This window comes from Procambarus clarkii, chromosome 93 (assembly GCF_040958095.1).
Source record: "Procambarus clarkii isolate CNS0578487 chromosome 93, FALCON_Pclarkii_2.0, whole genome shotgun sequence".
NCBI classification, from domain to species: Eukaryota; Metazoa; Arthropoda; class Malacostraca; order Decapoda; family Cambaridae; genus Procambarus; species Procambarus clarkii.
Genome location: NC_091242.1, coordinates 246,303 through 265,180, shown reverse-complemented (window position 1 = coordinate 265,180; position 18,878 = coordinate 246,303). Strand labels below are relative to the sequence as shown.

Sequence of the window (18,878 nt, the reverse complement as noted above, 5' to 3'; positions counted from 1 at the left end):
TTCTAGTCTACAACAGAACATCTGATATTGTATTTTACATAAAGGCACAGCATTAACAGCATATATTTAGCAAGATATTCCTCATATTTTAATATTTTGTGCTTGCATTGTGTGTGTGTGTGTGATGTATGTATGTGTGTATGTATGTATGTATATATGTATATATAAAATGACAATTGAAATATTGCTATTTTCATGAAATTTTCATGCATTCAAATTCGAGTCGTTTCGGGCATTCGGACGTGTGGCGTCGTTTCGGGAATTCGGACGTGTGGCATCGTTTCGGGCATTTGGACGGATGGCGTCGTTTCGGGCATCTGCACGTGTGGCGTCGTTTTGCACTTTCAAATTTATGATTTTGTCTGCAGCAGTTTGTATACTCGATCCCTAATAAAAACAATTCATACATCCAAGTGTATTAAATAGTTTCATAAATTCAAATTTATGGAATAATTCATACAATCAAATTTATGGAATAGTTTTGAAATTGATATACAGTATTACATCTAAGGTGTTCTAGTTCTATAATTCTAGTTCTATGTAATTATATTAATTCTAGATGGGATACAATAGTTTTTCTACCCCCCCTTTCCATTCATTTTTACCACCTGAGGATAGATAAATTGGTGGTAATATAATGTGCGGCGACTTCTTATGAATAGCTATATACACAGTAGTATAATTTTCTTCGAACAGTAGATTCAGAATACACACACTTTGGGGTGGGCTGTTTTCTCTGGCTGCACCCACCCAAAAGGCAATACTCAAGTCACTTGCTACACACTTTGAGTTATTTATTTCACACAAAATTTGACTTGTTACAATAAATCGTCAAACCTGAAAAGTTACTGTTTTTGTCATGAAAACAAATGTGAATGTAACAGCCCTGAATAATTTTTGAATGCCATATAAATTAATTTTAAGTTCAAATACAAGGAAAAGACAACTGGTTTTTTATATCATTGAAAACAGTCTTAGTGTTTTTACATGCATGTTCTTTTGATTGCTGTTATTGAAAGAATTTGATGAAATAAATGAAATGTCATAGTATATATATGTATAATATATAAATTTCAGCAGAGTATAGTGCTATACAATGAAACAATCATCCTACTACCTTGAGTTATGATTACTAAACAATATAAGGGGACATCAATGTCAAAACTTGTCCAAAACAAAATGAAGATCCTGAATAGAAGGCAAGACTATTATGAATAATGTATCCATGCAGTTTGTAAGTGAAAATGTCAAAATCCACTAAAAAGTTACTTTCAGCTTTATCATCATTTTCATTCAGATATTATAATGAATTGTTATACTGTAACATTAGTTGTTTTCATTGGTGTTACAATCTTCATAAACTAACAAGACTTACTTTGCATGACTAAAAGTACTGCACACAAAATTAACCTGACATTTTATGTCTGCAATGTAATACAATCCATTATATTTTTCTAATACTGTACATGTATTTACATTTGCCTTCTGGGTGTCGATGATAAGACAACCTACAAAAACAAAATAAAATTTTGTACCTCTCCAACTACAGGCAGTTCAGTTGTGTATGTGTGTAAGCATGATAGCTGGAGAGGAAGAAAATGCAGCCAGCATTTTGACGGATGCTGACATTGTTTAGCTTTGCCATGCTTAAGATGATCTACTCTAAAAGCTACAAAAGTATTTATATGAAAATACTATACAATGTACCTCTACTCAATTGAAATGCAAATATTTTATAGGCACAATGCCTCTGTTTCAAGCCATATAAATTAAATTTTACAAATGCTCCATTAGAAAGAAATGAAAGTTAGGGATTGTGATAAGATTGTCACTACACAAGAATAGTAACAATTCATGTGACAATTGTGACCATATGAAAATGGGTGAACCTGCCCCCATCCCATTTAAATAGAAATAGGGTAAAAGTTGATAGGTACATAGATTACATGAGCAAATTTTATCTTATAATGAGCAGGACACAAACCAAGATATCAAGACAAAAAAAAGGCAGAGAAATCCCCTCAACACCACAGTGCAATGTGTATAATGCTATTGGCAAACCATTAGAAACTTTATAATAAGCAATGCAAAATTAGAAATCTAATACAAATTTGTTATTATCAAGGTTTCTAGTGATGGAAAAACTGTGTACTATTTTTTAAATTTTAATTAGATAAAATTTATTGTGATATAACATGCTTTTAAGTATACTAGCAAAACTACAGCATGGCAGTCAATTCACTACTTTAGTGATTGCGTGGATAAACTGGGGAAGTTATCTTGGGATGTCATACCAAGTCATCCACATACCCACACTGAGAGAAACCATTGGTGTGCAGTGAACACCTCACAAATGGAGTTCAGTGCTAAATAATAATAATAATAAAAAATCTTGGACAATCATGCAATATTAGAGGGTGTATTATAAAATTTAGGAACGACATTCTAGGGTAGCAAAATTGCTTGCCGTAGTGAATTTAAAATGACATACTCGGTGTAAAAAAACAAGGTGTGTACTGTATTCATCTAAACCAGCAGATAAGGTCAACGTATAAATTATTCATCCAAAAATTTTGTTTAAACTATAATAAATGCATAAATATGTCTTTTTGTTGACAACCATGCACGTTTCCAGCTATATGCCTTAAATCCAGTAGGTCCTGCATTCTTCCCTTGGTGTGTGTCTCTCTCTCATTATCTCAAGTTGTACCTCAAAAATACAAAACCTTGGTATCAATTCACTTCCCATTCCTGAAGACACCCAAGTGGCTACAAAGCTCGCACGGACCATCCAAACTCAAACATTACTACTTTTTAACATCGTGCAAAAATGTTATAAACATGCAGAAAATGACTTCAGCTAAGCAAAAATTATCTAGATAAATTTCTGATGGATCAATAGATCAATAGTAGTAATACACATTATACATCAAGTACCACTATAGAAACTACATTATTTGTTAATTGTTTAATTTACCTCTCATAGTATCAAATACTATATTTCTTACAAATGTACACACTAAAACACAAGCTTGAACTTTAGGACTGTTGAAACATTGCATGTAACCAGTGGCTTTATAAAATACACAAATACCTACTATGAAATTACTGTACTTTTAATAAGATCCTGTGAATGTTATACAGTATTATTGCAAATATTATTGTATTATTATTATAATTATAGGTTTCTGAATTGACAGACAGCTTGCCAAGCATCTTGTTGGTAAAAGTCAGCCACGCGGCAAATATATGGACAATAGGTTCTTGACTGACTTACTGTACCACATTCTGATGGAGATCCCATTCATCATACTTGACCTTGTTTCAGAGTTTCGACCTGTTGCATTACAATTTCAGGGTCTGCATGGAGGGTGCACACACCATCCTCATGACCCCTACAGAGAGTACACTAAAGGATAACTTGTGGGGGGGAGGGGTCTCAGGTGAGGACATTGACTCTAGCTCTGTGTCAGAGTCTGCATTAAGTGGATGAGGATGGCAATCAATATCCATGGAATTGAGGGAGAAGTCATCACTTTCTAACATTGCCATATGTGTGTTGGGAGTTGTATCTCGACTAGAAGTTGGGGTTCGTGCACCACCGCTGCCTCCACTGCATGCACTCTGAGGATGTTAGTAACTATTATGAGAAACTATTGCAACGACTGAATGAGACTGGGCATGGACGAGAGGTGTAACAATGTGTTGAATGGTAATTGATCAGGATTATTTAAATAAGTATATAGGTTGAGTTAAGTCTGTTGAAATGATGCTATGCTGATTGATGATTTAAAGTTTTGCTATTTAGTTAGAAATTAGAAAAAAAAAATATTTGGAATTTGTGCATTATCCACAAACAGATAAACTGTGTTGTACTGTAAGAATAAGATGCATTTTGAAATAATACTGATAGACTCTGTACATTCATCAAAATGTACATTGGGAGACTGAGAATTTCTCGCAACACAATTTGACAATTCTTATGTTGTGTGTTACCTTATTTATAATTTGAAAAAATCCTGTACTATATCAATATTCAATGTTCCTGATATCTGTGTGGTTTCAGTGCTATTTACAATGAAATTTTAATGCAGATTTTTGTATTGTAAGCAATGAATGACATGAAGCTATTTTCTGAAGAGTTAGAATTGAGAATACGAGATCACACAAAAAAAAAAGCATGAAAGAAAACAAAAACTCAGACAGGCCCAGGTAACCAACCCCCAAGTAGCAGGGAATGTAGCAATGGCAGGGACCCCTACAATGGGTGCCACCTTTGCTGAAATGCTGAGGAAGTGCCCAGAAGCCATGTACACAGTCAAGGAAATTGCAATGAAAGCAATAACTTCATGGGAGGCAGGTAGATGCATGAGCCCGCTAATGGTAAGGAAAAAGAGCTTTAGTCGTGGAAGGTATTTAGGAACAAGAAGGTTCCAAGCAAGACGAATGGAGGGCTAAGGACAAAGCTGCAGTGTCAGAGATAGTAATGGAAGGGGCTGAGCAAGGCATAGAAAAGTTTTTCTGGATTGGCCAGTAAAACAAAGACAAAAATCTATTGATCAAGGTAGTATTCAGGAGTGAGACCACTAAAGAGGATATCCTAGTAAAGAAGTGCAAACCGAAAAATGTAAGGAATTACAGAGAGGTATTCCTTCAGAGGGACATGACCAGGTACAAGATAATACAGGCAGCAGATGCAAGGAAAAGGCACAGGTTGAGGGAAGGGAGCCAGGGAACCTGAGCCTCCAACCTAGCAATCCCAGAGGGAAGTGGGGAACCCCAATCCAGCAATTCAGGAATCTCAGAAGGGACTGCTATATCCCCAACCCACCACCCCATAGGAGCCCCCACACCCCACCCCAAGCACAAATCCTCCATTGCCCCTACACAATGCCCACCATACCACCCAAATCCTCCTCCCCCCTTACCCCAAGTACCCTCCTGCCTTCCCATCCCCTGGCCTTTTTGCTGCTCCAAGGAAGATCTAAGCCCACCACCCCCCACCCCACCTCCCCCCAAATCCATGTTTACTACACCACAGTAGGACGATTACTCCCTGCCCCCCCCCCCCAACCCCGAGCACTCCCTGCCCCTCCACCCCCAGGACTTCTTCCTGTCCCAAGCAGGCCTGGGCAAGATCTAAGGACTCCATCCTGCACCCCACCTCCCCCTGAACCCCTGGTAAGTACCCTACAGGAGGAAGAGCCTACCCAAGTAGCCCTGCCCATGGAATGGCTTCCTACACTAGTGGGGAGGGTGGGTGAAAATGGATATAGAAAAGTGAGCATCAAGATAATGTACTCAAACATCAATGGGATTACCAATAAAGCAAGTGAACTGGTAGAAAGGGTGCAAGAAGAAAACCCAGATGTAATAGGACTTAAACAAAATTGTCAGGAGTCATAACAAATGCTATGTTTCCAAAGGACTACTATATACTAAGAAAAGAGAGAAGGGAGAGGAGGAAGAACAGTGGCCCTGCTGATAAGGAAGGACTGGAGTTTAGAAGAGATGGAAATTCTGGGCTGTGAAAGATTCAGAGACTACATAACAAGAACTATGACAATGGGTGGACCTAAGATAATAGTAGCAGTCATTTACAACCCTCCACTAATTGACAGAAACCCCAGGCAGGAGTTTGATAGGAACAACATGGCAACCAATAACATAATAGAGAGCAGCTTCAGTTGCCTGCAGGAATGGATCCAGACTCTTAATCATGGGCAAGTTCAACCATGGAAAGATAGACCGGGAGAATGGGGGACCCACATGGAGGTGCAGATACATGGAGAGCTGAACTTTGTTTTGTTTTCTTTGAAATGGCAACAAGGAACTTTGAGCCAATATGTCAAGGGACCCACAAGAATGCGAGGTAATGACGAACCATCTAGACTTGACCTGATATTCACCTTCAATGAGTCAGAAATAAGGTACAAATTTGAAGCCCACATGGGAATGAGTGACCACAGTTTATTGACCTTTGAATATCTGGTAGAGGTAGGGATATAACGTATCCAAGGATGGGATTGGAAGGGAAAAGACTAAATTACCCCCCCCCCCCAGAAAAAAATATGACGAGATGAGGAACTTCCTAATGGGAATAGCATGGGAAACAGAACTCAGAGAGAAGACTGTACAGGATATGATGGACTATGTCACCTAGAAGTGCCAGGAAGCTGCAGACAGGTTTATCCTGGCCCAAAAGGAGAAAAAGGAAAAGCAAGAGAAGAATCCATGGTGCAACCAGGAATGTAAGATAGCGAAGCAGTTGAGTAAAAAAACAGTTAGAGAAGATTCAGAGGTATGCCACCAGTCTGGAACTGAGTGGTATGAGCTACGAGGAAAGGATAAGGGATCTGAACCTCACGTCTCTTGAAACCCGAGTAAGGGGAGACATGACATGATAGCAACCTACAAAAATCTCAGGGGATTTTTTTTCAGGGATATTCCTGCGCGGGCCCTAAGCCTCTGGCTGGCCCACTATCAGGGGAATTGACATGGTGGACAAAGACAGCTCTTTAACACGGGTGGAACACGAACAAGGGGAACTTAGTACCGAAATGAGCCACAGAGATATTAGAAAGAATTTTTTCAGTGTCAGAGTAGTTAACAAATGGAATGTATTAAGCAGTGATGTGGTGGAGGCTGACTCCATACACAATTTCAAATGTAGATGTGATAGAGCCCAGTAGGCTCAGGAATCTATACACCAGTTGATTGACGGTTGAGAGTCGGGACCAAAGAACCAAAGCTCAACCCCTGCAAGCACAAATTAGGTGAGTACAACTAGGTGAATACAGCTGAGGGGCGGGACCAAACAGTTGAAGCTCAATTCCCTACGCATAACTAGGCGAGTCCATAGGAATTACCGTTTGTCCTGGCGCCATCTATGTTTTGACAGCAGTACTACTAATGTTCCCACGTTATGTGACGATCACTATACGGGTGTTACGGTCAGTTGCTCTTCTATATATGTTTATGGACAACGTAGGTGATTTGAGGCAAGTTGCGGCCGCAGTAGGATAGTATCCACGCGGTGAGTGGTGGGAGAGGATATATATACTGCTGTGTGCTCAACCAGCGGGTGAAAGGTAAGTTATATCGAACAACTATGGGGAATAGATGGGTTATTTTAAGCGTAGAATGTCAGGTAACCGGTAACTCAGATTCAGATGTTTATTCAGGTAAGGTATATACATGAAAGTGATGTTACATTAATGAATTGATATATAGATAGAGCTAGTACATACAATGCCTAAAGCCACTATTACGCAATGCGTTTCGGGCAAGAAAAACATTAATATCTAGAACTTAATACTAATTGAGCATAAAGAATAGTTAACTAGATAGATTAACTAGATAGGTTAATTACGGGTTTTATGAAAGTATTTTGCCTAAATATATATTTGTATTTGGTTAACTAGTTCAGACGTTACCAGAGGGTGTTCCTTTTAATCTAATCTTAAAAATCTAGCCGGACGAAGTGATAAAATAAATTGAATAGAACGAAGTGGTTTGCCAGGGTGCTTAACGTTTAGTTTAATTCATTTACTATGCAGCCCATGCTTAAAGAATGCAAGTTAACCATATTTAATTTACCGTAGTTTTACTAGACTCGATACTGTATACCGTTTTTACTCTATTTAATACAGCATGTCGGGTAAATGGCAGTCGCGGAAAGTTCCTAATATGGTAAGTTTTAAAGGAAAATTTTGTAAAGTGAATTTTATCGCTTAAGTTAGCGGCCAATTAGCTTAGTCTATTCTGAGGAAAGTTACTAGAATCTAACATTGCAAGTACCATCACTTTTTGAGAAATGTGACTAGATACATGAATAGCATGATTTGACTACTGGCTGTTCATGGTTTAGGTTACATAATTGAGGAAATAGTGATAAGGTTTGTGATTTTGTGTACTTTGACTTTAGCAGAGATTTTGATAGTGGCACAAAATTGATAAGAGGCTAGCATCATTGGGAGTGCTGACTAAAGTTGATTAGGGCGTGGTTATACCAAAGGAAATGATAGTATAAATGGGGTTAAGTTGGGGGGCAGAAATGTTGAAAGTACAGTAGTGCCTAAAGGCTGTCCTTGGACCTAGGTTATTCACAACACCAGATTTTGGTTTAGACTGCAATAGTTGCAGAATTGGCATATAAAAAAACTGATGCCCTAAATAGTTTTGAAATGGTTAAGCCTACCAGATGCAGTTTAATGCCGACAAATGTAAAGTTTGGAGGCTAGGTAATGGTAAAGATGAGCTAGATGGTGTAGATTGTTAAGGGTATTAAATTTTGTTGCAGATGGTAAATTCTCCCTCGGCTGGTACTGCTCTCCAGCCCGGGATGTTGATTGGTTAGTCTTCAACTGCCTCCCAACATGGTAGCGAGGTCCTGAGCTGACAAGCAGTGAGGAACGTGGAAAGCTTCCTGAATTGGCACATGGTATGCGTCCCTTTCAAACCAGCAGCTGGCACAAATGTTCCAGCCAACATCAGAATAGTGAATGAAGGCTACACTAAAATGTAAGTGGTACAGTAAATGGACCCCCCCCCCCCTTTGACACTGAACAGTTGGGAGGAAAGGGGGGGGGGGGAGTGTGGCTTATAGTTCTATTGCTACAGAATCTTTTGCCATAAACCAGTGGCACAGCCTATTGGCACTTGCTATTCAGAATCTTCCCCCTTACATAGTCAATTAAAAAGGAAATGCTGTAGACAAGCTTAACTTTTTGAAGGGGGCAACATTTTCGTTGCCATCAAAGATGCTCTGAGGTTTCCCCTAGTCATTAGTGAATGGTGGCTAGTAACTCTAATAGGAACTTTCCTGCCATTAGAATCTATGCAGAAAAAGTGTGCACTTCTGCTGTATCTGCCAGTTTGCTAGAAATAGAAATTGGCATACTTGCTCAGCAACTACTTGCCCTCTTGTACCATGTTACTGAACCATAACATAACCACCACACCACCCATTCTTCTAAAATAACACCCCATATGATAAACTTCTGCTTTTAATAAATATTTCAAACTTTAATATTAGTTGGCTTGCAAGGTGTGTTAATCATTCCCTTGTCAGAACTGTAGCAGGTCCATAAAGAAATTTATAATAAAGACCAAGTGTGGTCATAAGTGCTGCAGATGGGGGAGATAGAGCCTTACACCTGCAGAAGTGTGGTGATAACTGGAAAGAATATGGCCTTGTATAGTTGCTAGTGTAAATATTACTAAATTTAGTAAAATCACATTGTCTTGGTAGTATAGTTTGGTTAATTATGAACTTTCAGACTAAAAAGCTTGGTACATAACTTTCAACAGAATGAATTTGTCCACCTAGTAGTAAGCAGTGGTTGTAAAATGTTATAAATGATATGAGTGGGGCTTCTATGGGGTACTGGTACTATTAAGGGGTATAGGTAGTTAGAAGACAGGAGTATCAAATATGGGAGAGCTAAAAGGCCCGGCCCCCAAAATAAACTATCCACAGTAGTAATAACTTGCTACAAGACCAAATATGTTCGTCTAAGGGTTGATCACTGCGCTCCCACCTTGGAAGAAGAGATACTCTGTAATTCATGTACTTATTTATTAACCCGTTAACAACCCCCCATATACACTCACACCAATAACAATAATAATAATAACTTTACCACACTATCTTACGTTAAAAGCCTTGGTCCACGTAGGCAGGATACAAGGTTTACACTAATAACAAGCTAGGGTAAAGTACTACTAGATAAGCACTGAAGCTGGATGCAGCTTAGGGTAGTGAAACCACGTGGGACCCTAATACAAAACACAACACTTAGGGGTACCCAAACACTGGCAAAATACTATCCCCAGGTCTCCCCAATCGTTACTACCAGAGTAGGCACACTTACACCATATAATACTTAACTTAAGGGTACAGGAACTTCAGGTAAGGGAAATAAGTAAGAGGAGAAGGAAGGAGAGTAGGGATACAGCCACAGAGTAGGTCTTAACCTCACGCCACCAGCCAAGAGAAGAGCGAGCTCCTCGCGACCACCTGCTGCCTCCCTCATCGTGGTGCCGGGAGGAGCCTAATTGATCGTGCAGCTAAGCACATAAAAGATCTTCCCCTATGCAACGTATTGTTACTTTATGAATGATTAGAAAGTATTAGTAAGCAAAGTTGGTGCCTATGTTATTATTTAATAATCAACCCCCAGCTCAGTCTTTAAATGCTCTTTGAGAAACAATAATAGTCTTACGTCTGGCAGGGAAGATACAAACAATTTCCATTCGAAATGCGCCAACTGTACTACTTAGGAAGTTTAATAGCTCAATTTTGACCTCTGGTTTCCACTGGAGAACCCAGGGTCGTAACACTCCTCCCCCCTTCAGAGAAAAAAAAAAATGTGACTACTAGAATAGTAGTCATATTTTTTTTTTGTAAGAGTATACAGAGAACAAAAAGAAAAACATATGACAAAAACAAAAAATCAATCAAAAGCAATTTCTCTGCAAAAAAAAAAAAAATACAAAGGAGTTCTCTGAAAGAAAAAAAAAAACATACACAAAAAAAATAAAAGAACAGGGAAGTAAATAAATTGGACACGGAATATTTAATGTCACAGGAGAACCTAAAAAAAATTAACTAAAGCATGACGGTTGGTAAATGGCTTTCTGTGGCTCCGATGAATGTTATTCAGGCAACCGGGACAGAGCGTCGGCTATCACGTTGAGTCTGCCCGGTAGGTGGGTAATGGAAAGATTGAAGTCCTGTAGGTACAATGCCCACCTGAGGATGCGTTTATTCTTACCCTTCATCTGAGTCAGGAAGACTAGTGGGTTATGGTCCGTGTACACTTCCACTATATTACCTGTGAGGTAAACTTCGAACTTTTTACATGTTAACACTAGCGCCAACGCCTCTTTTTCTACCACTGAATAATTGCGTTGCGCCTTGTCGAATTTCACAGAGTAATAATATACTGGGTGTTCCACCTGATCATCCCCAGTTTGCAACAACACTGCACCAGCACCCGAGTCAGACGCGTCAACATGAATTTTAAACGGTCGGTCGAACCTTGGACTAGCAAGCACTGGGGCGGAAGCTAAGATCAATTTCAAATTTTTAAATGCCTCTGCACAGTCTGATGACCACTTAAATTTAACGGCTTTCCGCAACAAGTCTGTGAGAGGAGTGGCAACACTGGAAAAGTTCTGACAAAAACGTCGATAGTACGCACACATACCGATAAATCTTTGAACGTCCTTTTTAGATTTTAGTACTGGATACTCCAGAATGGCATTGATTTTATCTTGCCGAGGTAACACTTTTCCTTGGCCCACTTCATAACCGAGGTACGTCACTGTGCCTTGGCCAAAATGACACTTTTTAGCATTTAAGGTAAGATTTGCCCTTTTCAAGATGGCAAACAACTGGCGTAACCTAGCTATGTGGTCAGCCCAATTACTGTCGAACAGCACGATATCATCTAAATACGCCCGACAATTTGGCACCTTAGCGAGTAGAGAGTTCATGAGTCTCTGGAACGTGGCAGGAGCATTACGCAAGCCGAACGGTAACACTTGATACTCAAAAACACCCTCGGGTGTCACGAACGCAGTGAGCTGTTTAGCACGTTCAGTGAGTGGGATTTGATAATACCCCCTCGAGAGGTCGAATTTCGAAACGTACTTGGCATTTCCCAACTCGTCGATGCAATCCTCGAGGAGGGGCAGCGGATAGGCATCCACAATGGTCACCTTGTTGAGCTGCCGATAGTCGGTGCATAATCGCCAGGAGCCGTCTGGTTTGGGGACCAAAAGGCAGGGCGAGCACCAAGAGCCCTGGCTCGGCCGGATGAGGCCGTGCTGGAGCAAGAAGTCGACCTCCTTCCGTACGATGGCCTTCTTTTCTGGACTCATCCGATAGGGTTGAAGGCGAATGGGAGTGTAGTCCGTCAACTCGACATCATGGCAAATGGCATCAGTCTGGGTCGGGACCTCCCCGAACAGACTGGAGAATTCATCAACCAACGACTGCACCTCTTCACGTTGGGCCATCTGCAAATGGGACAGTTCCTCCACAGCATTCACAGAACTAGAATTATTGAAAATGAGATTAGTTGGGTCCCCAGAACAATCATCCCCTCTCTCACTGGAAATGGAAACATTGGTTAGTGCAATGGGCCTGGGGCCCTGGAACTTCTTCAGTCGATTTACATGTATGAGCATTACCTGGTTACGTTTGTCAGAGTGCCTCACTTTGTACGTGAGGTCCCCAGTCTTTTCTGTCACAATGTAGGGGCCTTCGTACTTGTGGGACATAGTGTTCCCTAGTCGAGGCTTTAATACCAGGACAGGGTCGCCAGGCTGAAATACCCGTAACTTAGATTTAGCATCGTTACGTTCTTTCATCTTTTCTTGGGCCTTGCCAAGATACTTTAATGCAGCCGCCTTGCAGTCCTTGAGTCTCTGGTGGTGTTGCGCAAAGAAAGCCGAACCTTCGGATAACGTTACGTTCCCTAACAGATTCTCCTGTAACATTTGCAAGGGTCCACGAACTTTATGGCCAAAGACTAACTCAAAAGGAGAACAGCCCAGTGAACTTTGTAATCCCTCTCTAGCCGCAAACAAAACATACGGTAAATTCTCATCCCAGAAGGTGTGGGAACTCTCGCACGATGTCTTCAACATCTGCTTCAGAGTTAGATGGAAACGTTCAATTACCCCCTGACTCTGTGGATGGTATGGGCTGGAAACCTTATGAGTTATTCCATGTTCCTTACAAAATTGCTCGAAAACATCAGACTTAAAATTAGTACCATTGTCAGTTTGCACGACCCGAGGCAGTCCAAAAGTGGAAAAAAATTGCAACATACGAGCAACAACAGTTTTTGCTCGGATGTTCCTTACAGCAAAAGCCTCTGGGTAACGAGTAGTGATACACATCATCGTGATTAGGTAAATATTACCAGACTTAGTTCTAGGTAATGGTCCAACACAGTCCATTACCACATGAGAAAATGGTTCCTCTGGCACGACAATAGGCCTTAGAGGAGCTTTAGGTGGAGTCTGGTTTGGTTTCCCAACCAGTTGACAAACAATACACGCATTACAAAATTTTGCCACGTCGCTTTTCAGCTTGGGCCAGAAAAAATACTTTAAAATTTTGTGATACGTAATATTAATACCTTGATGTCCCCCCATAGAATCATCATGAGCAGCTGCCAAAACCCTTTCTCTATAGCAGGTCGGCAACATAACCTGGTGGACTACCTCCCACTCATTTGACAAGGGAGCACCCTGTGGTCTCCATTTTCTCATCAAAATCCGATCATTGTAGTAGTACCCAGTTGCTGCGTCTACAATTTCCTCCATAGGGACGGCTGTTTCATGACAATCTGCAAGAGTGGGGTCAGCTTTCTGTAACTCACTCAAGGAGGCATCTAGGCCTTGGTCAGATGCCATTGGCCGAGGCTCAACAGTGTTCTCCACCTCCCCACTACTCTCGGTAGATGGCGGTGGCAGGCTCTCCACAATGTCCTCGGCCACGTCATCGAGTCGGGCCATGAATGTGTCCGCGAGGTCCACTTGGTTTTCACCACTCGGAAAGCTCCTCGTGACCTCGGGATTTACCACCTTGGCAAGCACAGGGCTGCCCTTACATTTAAGTCCCATAGACCTGGTCACCGCGCACGCAGGGTACACAACATTATCCTCTGCGGCGGGTGGATCCAGGCAAACCTTAGGGGTAGGCAACATAATAGGCAGTCTGGAGTCCCCTACCTTATCCCCTGCTAAATCATTACCAACTATTACATCAACATTAGGGAAAGGTAGGTATGGAGTGACTCCGACTGTACAAACACCCTTGTGGAAATCAGATTCCAGGGTAACCTTATGGAGGGGTACTGCCCGAGTATCACTAGTGACACCCTCGACCAGTACCACCTCTCCAGTGTCGAGAGTGTTGGCACCTTGCAACGCACTCTCTAAAATTAAAGTCTGGATGGCACCGGTGTCTCGGAAGATCACCACGTCCTTCCAGGAAGAACCCTCCGACAAAAGTAGTCTCCCTTTCGATAAGAATGGGGTAAGCAAGTCCAACCACTGTGGGTTGGAGGTCTTACTCCCTAACCCTTCTGAAAGCCTCAAGCCCTGTGTCACAACTAGAGCATTGGGTCTTTTTTCAGGGTGCAGTTGCCAACAACGGCTAATAGTGTGGTTTGGACGATTACAGTGACCACAAAAACGTCGGGGAGAAGAGACATTACTAACAGAATTACCCTTCGGTTCACCTTTAGGTGCCGTTGGGCTAGACACTTTAACAGGGTTAGTTATGTCTGAAACAGAAGGTGCATTAGGTAAAGGGTTAGAATGAGCTGGTCTGGACTGGCTGTGGGTATAAGGTTTGCTACTCTGTGGGGTATAATTATTTTTATTGGGCCTTTTGCCCGCCAATTGGTAGTTTTCTGCCAACTTGGCCAAATCCCCTATTTTAGAATTTAACTCTATCCTTCCTTTAATGTATTGTGATACGTTCTCTGGCATAACATCTATAAAATGCTCCATTAAAATTAAGTTCCTGAGAGCCTCGTATGTTTCGGCTTTCGCCGAGCGAATCCATCTATCAAACAATCGAATTTGATCATTCACAAATTCAGTGAGCGGTTGGTTGTGAGTAGGCCTAAGGTTACGATAAACTTGGCGGTGAGCTTCAGGAGTAATTTCATATGCCCGCAAAATACATTCCCTGACTTTATCATATTCGAAACACTCGTCGTCAGGCATGTTTATAAAAATATCTTGTGCTTTACCCCTAAGTCTTCCCTGTAGGATTTTCACCCACTCTTCCTTTGGCCAGTTCATGGACGTGGCCACTCTCTGAAAATGGTTGAAAAACCTTTCAGGGTCAGACTCGGAAAATTCAGGCAAATTATGCTTTTTCTCATAATGCCTGGGGTTTGAATCCCCGGCAGGTGGAGGTCCAGTGGCATTCGCTCTAATTCTAGCCTCCTCGGTTTTGAGTTTTTGCTCCTCTAATTTTATTTTTGCTAACTCTAAAGCTAATTCACTCTCCCTATGAGTTGCACTTTCTGCTTGGCTAGGCTGGCATAAAGGTGTATCACTTGCCAATAGTTCTTCATCAATACAATGTTCTAATATTTCATTTACCAAAGTCCACTTTTTATCTGCGACATTTAATTCTAGGCCAAATTCCTGGCCTAACAATACTAAATTAGACTTTTTAAGTTTCTTTATCTCTACCACTGAAGGCTCCCTTGCCAGTTTCTGCATTTCAGAAGACATCACTAATAATTTTAGCTCCTAGCCAAAGAAAAAATTAAAAAATAAAAATTGGAAAAAAACAAATTTGCACGGCCCCTAACACAAGGCCACACTAACCTTAATCGTGAAGGGATCCAGCTGGGTGTCCAGTCAGTGCAAGAATGTCCTTTGCTAGATGAGCTGGACCCTAGGCTAGCACACAACCGTTCTGCGGAAATAAAAAATTTTAATTTTGGCACTCAAGAATCTAATTTTTTACACTTATAATGTTCCTCCCGGACTGGCCAACCACTTGTTACAAATGATATGAGTGGGGCTTCTATGGGGTACTGGTACTATTAAGGGGTATAGGTAGTTAGAAGACAGGAGTATCAAATATGGGAGAGCTAAAAGGCCCGGCCCCCAAAATAAACTATCCACAGTAGTAATAACTTGCTACAAGACCAAATATGTTCGTCTAAGGGTTGATCACTGCGCTCCCACCTTGGAAGAAGAGATACTCTGTAATTCATGTACTTATTTATTAACCCGTTAACAACCCCCCATATACACTCACACCAATAACAATAATAATAATAACTTTACCACACTATCTTACGTTAAAAGCCTTGGTCCACGTAGGCAGGATACAAGGTTTACACTAATAACAAGCTAGGGTAAAGTACTACTAGATAAGCACTGAAGCTGGATGCAGCTTAGGGTAGTGAAACCACGTGGGACCCTAATACAAAACACAACACTTAGGGGTACCCAAACACTGGCAAAATACTATCCCCAGGTCTCCCCAATCGTTACTACCAGAGTAGGCACACTTACACCATATAATACTTAACTTAAGGGTACAGGAACTTCAGGTAAGGGAAATAAGTAAGAGGAGAAGGAAGGAGAGTAGGGATACAGCCACAGAGTAGGTCTTAACCTCACGCCACCAGCCAAGAGAAGAGCGAGCTCCTCGCGACCACCTGCTGCCTCCCTCATCGTGGTGCCGGGAGGAGCCTAATTGATCGTGCAGCTAAGCACATAAAAGATCTTCCCCTATGCAACGTATTGTTACTTTATGAATGATTAGAAAGTATTAGTAAGCAAAGTTGGTGCCTATGTTATTATTTAATAATCAACCCCCAGCTCAGTCTTTAAATGCTCTTTGAGAAACAATAATAGTCTTACGTCTGGCAGGGAAGATACAAACAATTTCCATTCGAAATGCGCCAACTGTACTACTTAGGAAGTTTAATAGCTCAATTTTGACCTCTGGTTTCCACTGGAGAACCCAGGGTCGTAACATAAAAGAATAAAGATTTGTATATATAAATTTTGTATTGCTTTTATTCAAATGTTATACATAGTTTAAGTTTATTTTTCTGGAACATTGTTTGCAATGTTCATAACTAAAGTTGTCTGAAAATAAAATTTTTATTGGATCTTGACTTTAAATGACTAGCTTTGTTTGTAATAAAGATAAGACAAAGATACTTGGTGCCATTTAAAATGGCGACTGTTAAACTGGTGGTACAGGTATGACCAAAATAACATTGCTATGCAAATAAGTTTTTAGTAACATTTACTGTTCACATGACAGGTTGTGGATGGTCCTGGCAAGAAAGAGCTGCAGAAAAATACTTGCAGATCTAGAGTAAGTAGTGTTGTGTACCTTGGAATTGGAGGGTAAAGTTAATTGCTAAAAACCTGTTAAATATTAGGGTATGGGTATGGAAAAGTCTAGGCTTAGGCTAGTGGGTACCATATCTGCAAAATCATTCCTTTCAGGAATGTATTTAATAGAATGGTAATGTTGAAATTGTGAAGATTGTAATGTGGGGCATTAGATCTTAAACAGCATAGGTGAGGGTGTTTTATTAATAAAATTTTAATGAAATGTAAATGTTTGGTTAACATTAAATGTGCAACACTGTTAAGGGTAATCAGGAGTCAAATAAGTTAATGGCAGGAAAAGTTTTGTTCTAAGTGATTGTATTTTTCCCTTGAAAGTAAAAAAAAATAATCAATGTTTACTTTAGCTTGGTTTTTTAAATTATAATGTTTTCCAGAATGTGGTTTGGAAAGTCCAGAAGTCCCTCTGTCAGTTGGAAGTTACCTGCTTCAACAGAATCAGGCGAGTTGTAGTAAAGGTTAATTTGAATAGATTTGCATAAAAGTAAAAAAAATTGTTATAACTTAAATAATAGCATTGGCTAAAGATAAATGTCAATTGCCATTGAAGTGCAGTTGGAGATAGTTTCTCAAATGACATTTACTGAAACATTGCAAATTTTTGTGATGCCATATATATTTATATGGCTAAATTAGATCTTTACTACTAGAATGTAGGTAATGTTAATTCCTTAAAGAAATTAAACATTTTCCATTTGAATTTTTAAAGTACTGAATGCTAATTTTAAAAGTAAAGCTAGATCAGTTTTAAATCTGAAGTTAATTTGTTTACATATTTTTCAGATGGTGATTATGATGCCTGGACTGAGGCTCCTTTACTCTGTAAAAGGAAATCTACAAAGTGGGTGAGTTTGAATTCTATGTTTTAGCTATATCAATGAAAGTTAATCTTAATTCTCTTATCTAGTCCATTTATAGGTGTGTAACAATGTCCTACTGTTACAACCCACAGGGATTGATGCAGTTTGTACTGATCCTACCCCATTTCATAGAAGGGGACCAGGCAGTCCTGCAGATTTTCCTGTCCTGGCTTTTTCAGAGCTTTGCTCTACTACCCATCTAATAGATGGACTGGATTTGCATAGGTTTAGGGACCCTTAACAATGGCTTCATTGTTAATTCTCACAGGGCTTGTTTGCTGAATGGGTGCATGCATCTAAAACTCTAGTGCCTGGAATACATTGTACAGTGCTTTTGGTAAAGCATATGTACAATGTGTTGATGGCACTAGAGTGGTGGATGTAATGCACCCATTCAGGGAACAAGCTCTGCAATAAAACCAGAGGAAGGGATAGGCCTTGCTGAGCCTATCTTAAAAGATAGGATGTTAGGATTTTTGGGCTTATTATTAGGCATTGGTGATAATAAAAGTAGTGTCCCTGTTTAATGTTTATTTTTCTTTTACAGGTGATTGTCTCTGGAGTTGTCTGTGCCTTTTGGATCTTCTGTCCCACAACCTGAAACAGTAATAAATATTAGATTATAAATACTATATGTAAAACTTATTAAATAAAACACTTTTAATGAAACTACTTTATACCTTATCCTGAAATTAGGCAATAGATTTAATCATGCTGGAAATTACTGTTTACTACTATTGATGCAATGTTTAAACATCTGAATTTTTTTTACTTTGAAAATAAATACTTTGTAAAATTTACACCTATTTGTAACTTGTCACAGGTGCATGCAAAAGTGTACTAACTATTCAATTTACATAAACTAACAAATATTGCAAATTAGTCTGATATTAAAGTGGAAGAAACTTTAGTAAATATTTTAGTTTTCATATTTGAAAGTAAATTTAAAGCTATGCAATACCTAAGCTTTGTACAAATTATGATTAACAATGATCTTTAAAGTAACTAAATTTACAAAACATTAGAAAAGTGACACTGAAGCATCTACACAACATGGTTTTCACAGTCTTTGGCAGACAAATCATTTAAGAG

At 39.9% G+C, this 18,878-nt stretch overlaps 1 protein-coding gene and 2 long non-coding RNA genes across 8 annotated transcripts in view; 1 reads left to right on the top strand and 2 right to left on the bottom strand.

Annotated features, from left to right (window-relative positions):
- Positions 1 to 2,149: 2,149 nt before the first annotated feature.
- Positions 2,150 to 15,930, bottom strand: LOC138359750 (uncharacterized). Its single transcript, XR_011226044.1, has 2 exons — positions 15,373 to 15,930; positions 2,150 to 3,624 (listed from the first exon to the last, which is right to left on the bottom strand). It is a non-coding gene; the product is annotated as an uncharacterized lncRNA (long non-coding RNA).
- LOC123746753 (uncharacterized) lies at positions 5,097 to 18,455 on the top strand. Of its 4 annotated transcripts, none has more exons than XM_069319406.1 (7): positions 5,097 to 5,181; positions 7,653 to 7,692; positions 8,303 to 8,523; positions 16,835 to 16,888; positions 17,304 to 17,368; positions 17,710 to 17,771; positions 18,334 to 18,455. In XM_069319406.1, the coding sequence occupies exons 3-7, from the start codon at positions 8,441 to 8,443 to the stop codon at positions 18,385 to 18,387; spliced, it is 318 nt and encodes a 105-aa protein (XP_069175507.1). In that variant the 5' UTR covers positions 5,097 to 5,181; positions 7,653 to 7,692; positions 8,303 to 8,440; the 3' UTR covers positions 18,388 to 18,455. The 4 variants fall into 4 exon arrangements, 3 of the variants coding, with proteins under 3 accessions (XP_069175507.1, XP_069175506.1, XP_069175508.1); XM_069319405.1 differs by lacking the exon at positions 5,097 to 5,181 and adding an exon at positions 6,696 to 7,091; XM_069319407.1 differs by lacking the exons at positions 5,097 to 5,181; positions 7,653 to 7,692 and adding an exon at positions 6,696 to 7,091.
- LOC138359749 (uncharacterized) overlaps positions 18,303 to 18,878 on the bottom strand; it is a 35,121-nt gene continuing 34,545 nt past the window's right edge. For all 3 annotated transcript variants that reach the window (XR_011226043.1, XR_011226042.1, XR_011226041.1), the window contains one exon: positions 18,303 to 18,383. This is a non-coding gene — a long non-coding RNA (uncharacterized lncRNA). The remainder of the gene's footprint in view (positions 18,384 to 18,878) is intronic.

What these genes read in the sequence shown, in the direction of transcription:
- LOC123746753 (XM_069319406.1), top strand. Translation starts at nt 8,441, where the DNA reads ATGGTATGCGTCCCTTTCAAACCAGCAGCTGGCACAAATGTTCCAGCC. An exon ending in AAAATACTTGCAGATCTAGA is followed by an intron (nt 16,889 to 17,303) that starts GTAAGTAGTGTT and finishes AATGTTTTCCAG; the next exon opens with AATGTGGTTTGGAAAGTCCA. An exon ending in AAAGGAAATCTACAAAGTGG is followed by an intron (nt 17,772 to 18,333) that starts GTGAGTTTGAAT and finishes TTTCTTTTACAG; the next exon opens with GTGATTGTCTCTGGAGTTGT.